Source organism: Crocodylus porosus, unplaced genomic scaffold, assembly GCF_001723895.1.
Source record: "Crocodylus porosus isolate Cpor-Errol unplaced genomic scaffold, CroPor_comp1, whole genome shotgun sequence".
NCBI lineage: Eukaryota > Metazoa > Chordata > Crocodylia > Crocodylidae > Crocodylus > Crocodylus porosus.
The window spans coordinates 98,101,499-98,110,327 of record NW_017728886.1 but is presented as its reverse complement, the minus strand read 5'-3'; the positions used below and the strand labels follow the sequence as shown (position 1 = coordinate 98,110,327).

The 8,829-nt window shown below is 39.8% G+C and overlaps 1 protein-coding gene across 1 annotated transcript in view; it reads right to left on the bottom strand.

Annotated features, from left to right (window-relative positions):
- ADCY1 (adenylate cyclase 1) overlaps positions 1–8,829 on the bottom strand; it is a 262,521-nt gene that overhangs the window by 121,957 nt on the left and 131,735 nt on the right. The window contains exon 5 of the mRNA XM_019535907.1: positions 8,360–8,471. Coding sequence (XP_019391452.1) covers positions 8,360–8,471 — 112 coding nt within the window. The remainder of the gene's footprint in view (positions 1–8,359; positions 8,472–8,829) is intronic.

The window sequence follows — 8,829 nt, the reverse complement described above, 5'->3', positions numbered from 1 at the left end:
CGCCCAATCATGCGTTGCGTCCCACCACGTTTCCGTAATCCCCACTATGTCCGGGCTGGTGTCAGCCAGCAGGAGGGTGAGTTCCTCCTATTATACCTGCCTATACACTTTAAAGGATAGATTAATTCAAAGAAATCATGCTGTATTGAAAATCTTCTGTCCAATCCCGGAGACAAAAGATTCACAGCTGAAATGAAAAGAATCACAGCTGAAACTTTAAGAGATCTATTTGAACCTTAATGACCTTCACCTGCAGTTGAGAAAACCTAGTTCTGCTTCTGAGTTTAGGTAGTGAGCTGACTGGTGCCACAACTAGCCTAGAACAGTCCAGTAATTAGAGAACTTCCCCCAAAAGTAGAAGATCCACATTCAAGGCCCTCCATCTCTCCTGCCTTTTCAAGACAGATCTGCAAATCACCATGCTAGACTAGGCTAACTGGGGACACAATCCAGCCCTGTGGTTGCAGCTGTCACTAGACAGCCAAAAGTGAAGAGTTATGGGACACGGTCTGTATTCCAGTGGTTACAGCACTCCCCTGTAAAAAAAAACTACTATAGAGTACATTTATAGAGGAATTACTCAACAGTAATTGGACTGCATCTACAAGCTTAGTGTCACTTAAGCATTTATGAGACAAAGCTGGATCTGGCCTATAAATCGTAAGTTGTTAGAATACTATTAACATTTTTGGACAAATTCTACTGCTTGTATCTAAGTGAGGAAAATGACTGCAACACGTGCAAGACAGTGCAGAGCAATTATGTCCTATAAATTTTCACCTTACCTCAACAAGCTCTAAACTCCCTACCTGGTCAGTGCTAAGTCCCACCCTATGTGAATGTTCTTCGTGTTCACTAGTACCACAAAGTAACATTCCCCACTTAACATTCAACACTTAGGGCTTGTTGAAACGGGGAATTTAGCCCACAGTATGCAGAGGTGTGAATTTGTAGTAGTAGTATAACTGAGGAAAAGTAACTGCAGTGGAAGTCATGGGCACTGCTTTTGGGGATGTGTGTGCCAAAAGGGCAGCTGTCTCACAGGTGGCTGGCCACACTGACATCACTGGCATTATGGCAGCTAGCACAGCAGAGCCACCACTTCTGATTTGCAGCATACTAGCTACTCCATATCAGCCCCTTGTGTGCACAGTTCTGAAGTAATAGCCTCAGTGGGTTGAAAAAGGAGTAGCTCCCAAGCACAAAAGCACTCGATGTACATTGAGTAGAATTAAATTCACATTTTAAATTACTGGATACTAACTTTCTTGGGTAAATGAACCCTTACTATGAACTAAAAATCTGCACATGGGAAGTCACTGCAAAATCACTAACATACCCTAAATTTAAAGCTTAGTGCACTCATTATGCACTAACCTGCCCATATAGAGAAGCCTACAAATAGGCTAAGGTAACTAAAATTATAATAATAGGAACTTTAATTACTGGCATATAAATTAGTCACATTGGTCACATTTACAGAAGCAATTTAAAATAGTTGTTTTTTTGGAACAGTTAGTTCTAAAGCATGTAAGAGGAGAGGCTGTTCTTGAATCATTTTTTTTCATGGTACTTAAGACCGCATTAAGGAGCAACTATTATTGAATCTCTTTGTATGATCAACCAGAATATACATGTATCATCTCTGAGGGAAGAAATGTAGCTCTGTGATGCTTAATTTCAGAAAGTGGAAATTCTTAAAAGTGAGGAAGCTAATTGGGGAAAAAGCTCTACACTCAAAAATCAAGAAAGACTGCTTTATCATGGATTTTTTTGACAAAGTACTAGTGTTTGCATAAATCTAAAGGGAAAGGAAAAGGTGAGTAGTAAATTGGTTCAAGAGATTATGTAAACTAAACAGACTGGAGAAATCCAATTGTAGTGAAGGCATTAAAAAGGAAGATAAATTGAAACAAACGAGTAATAAGGAAGAAATTAGGTCCTGGACTCAGGTTAAAAAGAAAAATACCTAAGCCTACAAACATAAACAAGACATTCTACAAGTATACCACATGTGGGAAACCTGTGGGAAAATGGACAAGAAAAGGGAACAATTAAAGAATGCTAAGAGATTGCTGATAAGCTACACAATTTCTTTGCATCAGATTTCTTCATATACAATGTTGGGAAGATACCTATCCCAAACCTACATTTTTATTTGGTAATAATACTGCACTGTTAACAAAAGATTACAAAAGAAGAGATGCTAGTAATGAATATATCAAACATTAACACATCACCCAATCCAGATGTCATATGTCCCACAAGACTGCCATTAAAGAAATCAAAAGTATGCCCTCCACTAAAATACAACATTCAATTATACTCAGCCCACTGGAAAAAGAATTCAACAGAAATGAAAGTGTTAAAAGATTAAGAACACAGGAAAACTTTTGAAGAGAGACTGACTAGTTTTTACTTTAAGGGACTAAGAACAGACATAAAAAAAAATCTATAATATGAAGAAGGCAGAGCAGAAACTTCTATTTACTGTCTCAAAAAAACAAACAGATAAGCAAGTGATGGGGGTAAAATTGAAACCTTGTGCAAATTTACATATATTCTATAAGGTATTAACTGTACAATTTGACTTCAGAACTCACTGCTACAATTGCTGAGGCCAAGAACCCAGAAAGATTTTTTAAATAATCAATATAAATGGATATAAAAATGCTCAAATTACAATTGTTAAAAATGTACTTAGGAAGAGACATAAACCCTAATGCTTCAAAGTATAAACCAGTCTCTAAGAATTGGAGGATAGGAACAAATATCCTTGGGTGCATACACTCGTTTGCCACACCCAGTCTATGATCAAGGGGCTCACTTTAAGCCACATAAATGTAGACTGGTAGTGGCATGTACAGGCATTCGGGAGGAGGGAAGGGCAAGTGGGTTCAAGGGAGCTAGCAGGTCCATGAGGGATGGGAGGTTGCTGGAACTGAGTGTGGTTTTGCGGGGCGGGGTGATGTCCATCTGGGGTTGTGGGGGGTGCAGGGGGCAAGAATAGCATGTTCCTGGGCTGCACTCCAAATGTGCAAAGGCATTCACTAGATCAGATTAACCCATTCGTAACCTAACTGGTTCACTTCAGGTCAACTGATGTAGATCAGACCTGCCATTTTTTGCCCAATTTAACTTCCCTAAATGCTTGTATAATTAGACATTTATATTGATCTAACATAGTTAACAAGTTATCATCCTAAGCCAGACATTACACTTTTACCAGGATAAGTAGAAACTGGTCTATACTCATAACAGAAGAGACATTCAGCACACATAGACTTCCTTAAAATAGCAGGTGACTAGGATTTTTTTTTTACATTACTGTTATAATACAAGGCAGTTACTTTACCAAGGGCTGTTATAATTGCCATTTTCAGTTAATGTTCCTTCTTAAGAACTAACAACATACAGAATGCATGTTCATAAATCGTGCTTTGGTAGCCATGGGGAACATAAACACTACCATTAAACTGTTTTAGATTTTCCTTGTATTTTCTTCCCTCCTCATCTTGACATTTGATGCATACCATTGTTTTCAACCATGACAGACTGAGGATTTGAGATAATCAGATGCAAAACTCCTCCAGTAGTCATGCTTATCAGCATCTCTGTGAAAAATCATGGATCAGTGCCTGTTTCATCTGACTGCAACAGACATGATTACAAGACTCCTTTTACTGCAGGAAAAATAAAAAAGGCATTTGTTCTCACTGAGACCCTGCTAAAGTACAGTGCATATTGGTGCATTTCTGAAAGGAAAGAGGAAAAAGATTTCTTTTCACGCTTAGAACATCTTCTACAAAAGATTAGATTTTAGAAACCATTTAATTTAAATGGTTTCTAAAATCTAAATCTTAAAAAAGTTTATCAAATGGTTCATTGCTCTTATGTAGTGAATGAAATTCACATATGAAATGAAGGTGGGGATATAAGTTTTTAGGCCCTGACTACAAATTACCTAAGTGTATGTGGGTTTTTGGTTGTAGCCATGTTGATCTAAGGACATAGGCAGACAAGGTTCTTTGGGTAGATGTGATATCTTGTACTAGAGCAACCAGAGTCCGGTAGCGTTTTCTGTACTCTCCCAGGTAGAGCAGAAGCCAATATACAAACATCTTTCATAGACGAGCCTACAAACTTCAGTTCATAAATCTACTGGATGCAAAAAATCATGGACTAAATACAGACATTGGATTTATGACATATTATAACCTGCCTAACTGCAGATAGGTTACCTGGGGGTATCAGATTTTTACCAGCTACATTCTATCACCAGCTGTTTCCCATCCATTGTCTCCCATTCCCTCTGATCTTCACTGCCACATATTTACATTTTCACAGACCTTCATTTTGCATACTGGCTTCTGTTCTACCCAGGAGAGTACATAAAACACCACCAGACTCTCCCTATATCTGAAGGGTGTTTGTTCCTGAAAGCTTGCAAAGAACAATTTTTCCACCTATTTAGTTGGTCTAATAAAAGATAACACATCTACCCAAAGAACCTTGTCTGCCTAAACATATGTGTACACTTAAGCCCACATTAGCCCCATTGGTTTCAGTTATGCAGCTGCTTAACTACCTTACTAAATGCAGATTTATTTGTTTTATATATTATTTTCTAATCTCTTTATATGTTGATATAATATTTTGGCTGTCTAATCTATATATATCTATATACAAAATGGAGACTAAAAAGCTCTAGAGACCTTCCTAGGAAAGGTAAGATGGGTCACTCATTAGGGCACTAGCCTGCGACTCAAGAGAATCAGCCCAATGCTTTGCTCTAGCACAGACTTCCTTTGTGACTCCGGACATCTAATTCTCAGTAATCTAAGAATGTGGCCTTTAATTTCATTATGTCTCAGTTTTCCACCTGTTAGAAGGATAACACTACTTTCCCATGTCACAGGAAGAGAATGTGAGAAATTCATATTTTACAGAAAGGGAAGATATATAATAACTTAAATAGTCTCTTTATAAATGAAAAGTAATATTGAATTCCACTGAATTTTTGGATTTTGCATATCTGGTTTTTATTTTAACTCTGTTCTTAGTTCCCTAAAAAGAAACATATAGCAGTTAACATGAGCGGAAAGGCTGGTGAAGAGGCAGGCCATAGAAACCAAGTCAAAGACTTCCATTGACTATAATGACCCTGGTCCATAGGGAAAAGAGTTCTTTTAGTGGTGAAAAATGATCAAACGTAAAGCTGCATAGGGAGCTTGCAAGAGAGAAAGACCTTCTCTTGAGGTGGGATTAGACTCCAGATAATTAAAAAGTGCATCAATAGAAGTTGTAGATGTTTCAATATTATGGAAATGAAGCCCAGAAATGGCTGCTGCCTGCTATACAGAGAACAGTTCAAAGGAGAACAATTCATTGGTGTTGCTGCAGCAATCTGAGCTATATGTAGCTGTCCACCCCAGGCCTGAACACCAGGAAGTGAAGTATTGAGGGACAGGAGAGAAAGTTCAATCAGCACCTTCACAACTCCTGGACTGAAAGTAGAAAGCTCATTTGCTGTGTCAATCTGAAGGCAAACATAAGGTAGGGGAGGGTGGCACCTAAAACACTAAATTATTCAACTCCCTCTTCCCCTTTCCCTTGGTCTTCAAACAACTTCCCAACCCTGCACCCAAATGCAAAAACTGTCAATACACCTCAACCATCATTACTACCAACTTACCACAACAGAAACATCAAAATCCAGAGATCCTAAATATAACTATCACAAAATGAGATATCTCATGCAGTACACCAAATCCGCTCATGGAAACTTGGTTGCTGAAATTAGATAACCACTACACTTCAGAATAAATTCTCACAGAAAAATGATAAAGTGTAGAAACGCTCAAATCACCAGTGGGAGAACACTTCTCACACAACAATCACTCCATCTCTGCTTCTCAGTCCTTGTCCTCAAGAGAAACCTATGTAATACTTTGAGAAGGTGGGTCTGGGAACAAAAATGTTTAAATTAACTGGATGTTAAAATCCCTGGATTTAACATAGATAATGGTTTTATGACTCTTTACAGATTACCAGTCCCCTCCGCAATACTTATTCAGAAATAACTACAGGATACTTTGCAGTCTTATTCCTTCTACATAATTAGGTTTATCTAGAGCTCAGCTGTTTTAACTACTTCTACTAACTTTTCCTTGCTCCACAGATTTACTGCCTACTTTTCTTAAGTGACCATTTTTATGTATTTAATGGGGTTAAACAAAAGTAATTGTTCTATCTGGTATTTTAAACTGACTATATTGTGGGTCCACTAAAAGATATTGCCAAATAGATCCCACTTTTTGCATGGTAAAACCTGATATTTTACAATTTGGTCCTTGTCACTGTGAGGGAGAGAAGGAGCCGGCAGGCTCTGGGGCTCCACGCCCAAGCGGAAGCTCGCTAGGCACGCGCACACAGGCCCAAGACGTGGGGCAGGAACTCACCTTTTCCAGGTGTGTGGGAAAGGGTGGGGCCGGTACTCCCAGGACCAACATAAAAGAGAGGCAGGGGCCGGCAAGACGGACGGACATGGAACTGGAAGAAGGTGGCGGCGGAGTGGAAGCTGGCCGGAGCATGTTGTGGTGGCTGCGAGCAGCTCTCAGACACAGTAGGAGCCTTTGGAGAAGGGGTAAGCCCCAGCGGGGCTTTTAAGCCCAGGCAGCTGGCCCAGCAGGGCCTCTGACTGCTGTTTTGAACGGCCGGGAGCGGCTGGGACTCTGCAGGAGCCGAGTACCTTATAAACTCTAATATAAGGGCACTCCTTGATTGTGGGCACCGTAGCTCCGGTAATAGGGGCGGAGCGGCCACATGGAGCCTTAATTAGAACTGGGGAGTCAGACAAATCCTCCTGAAGAGCTCAGCAAGAGCTGGAGAGGGGGTTTAGATCCCACGACATACAGGGGAATATCGGCGGCCGTCTGCAGAAGGCTGAAGCAGTCGCCCGATCCAGGGAACCCCTGGCCTTAGTATTTTGCGTTGACTCTTACATTTTCTTTTATGAACTACTGGGTGATCCACGGACATGTGGCTGGGCCAGATTGGCAGCCACCACCTGGTGGAACGGCAAGGGTGTAGGGGTGGCGGAGCCCCCATCAACGCGGGACCTGCGGGACGCTAAGGAGTCTCATATTTGGATGACATGCACCGGACCATCCGAACCAACTCAATTAACTTCAAAGTCATGGCAGGCAAGGCAAGCGTGTGTAAAACGCCCAACCCCAGGTGAGCCGATACTTGGCGACCAGTAAGCGGCCACGACACAGGGAGGCGGTCAAGGCCATACCCCGACAGTCACCTATGATGACTTCTATGCATCCCATGTCTCTCTCATCCTCCTAGGCAACAGAGAAAAAGTCCTCAACCCCACAAATATCACATGTAGCAGAAGACTTCTTCCAGCCTGTGAAACATTGCCATCTGTCTTCTCAGCAAGCAGCTGAGCCAGGGAACCAGGGGTGAAAATACCCACAGACCTCAGTAATAGTGAGGACTTAGGGATTTGCTCTGAGAGAATGGGATAGCATCCATGTAAAAGAGATGCAAAATTGCATGCTCTCAGTTGCTGTGTGATAGTCAAAAGAGAAGATGCTTGGTTACTGAATTGTTTGTGTAAAAGTGTTTCACTCATATTATTGAACATAATTGGGAACCGGAAATGAGAACTTATTTGGGCATCCTCATCCATCTATCCATCCCATCTCACATTGACTGCAAGTTCTCAGCTGTTATGGTGATGTTGTATTCTAAGAAGAAAAGATCTTACAGAGAACAAACATGCCAGTCTTTATATTCTGTAACACATCTAGCATAATGTAAATGCTATTAGTAAATTTAAAATATTTCTAGTTATGTGGCAGCTACTATATCTACAGTTGTCTCTCTGATGGTCAACCACAGTTTGAGACACAGGCAGTTGTTTGTGAAGAACCGAAGTATGGCTCCCAATGCATATCAGCAGTAGATTGTATTTTATATTTTGCATTCAATATTCACATTTTCCACAGTATTATTTGTTCGTATTCATGGTAAAAATATTAGTATGTATCTTAATAGTTTTCTCCCCTATATATAAACAGGTTCAGTAAAGGGAACTGAGAACAAATATTTTTAAAAATATCCATTGTAGCTTCTTCCTTGACCGTTTAAACAGATTGCTTTATCTCAAGAATATGAAAGAGACCAGAAGAACAGAAACCTAAATACTCATGATTTACAGACCTTGTAGTAGAAATTGGACTAGGAGTTAGTCTATTTCAGGTCTTTAACATATGAACTTCATGCAAATCATCATTATACAAAAAGCGATTTAAATTAAATTAAAAAAAAAGAACGGCATGCTTACTGTGGCTAATTCATCAAACTTGCCAAAGAGTTCATTCAGAAGCTTCACCAGCTCTTGAGCAGTGCACTGCGATGCCAAACTAGTGAACCCCACAATGTCTGCAAACAAAATGCTGTAAAGAGAAGGAAGAAAACATGGAGACATTATTGCAGAACATACCTTCATATTGTAATATTCTAATTATCTTCTTCCATTTAGTAAATACAATTTAAGTAGGAATTCAGAAAAATCCTGCACTGCTATTTAGAAGACAAATTTCAAAGATTTATTATTTTATCTTGTGGTTGAAAGTACAGGCATACCTCGGAGATATTGTGGGTTCAGTTCCAGACCACCGCAATAAAGCGAATATCGCAATAAAGCGAGTCACACAAATTTTTTGGTTTCCCAGTGCATATAAAAGTTATGTTTACACTATACTGTAGTCTATTAAGTGTGCAATAACATTATGTCTAAAAAAAAATGTACAT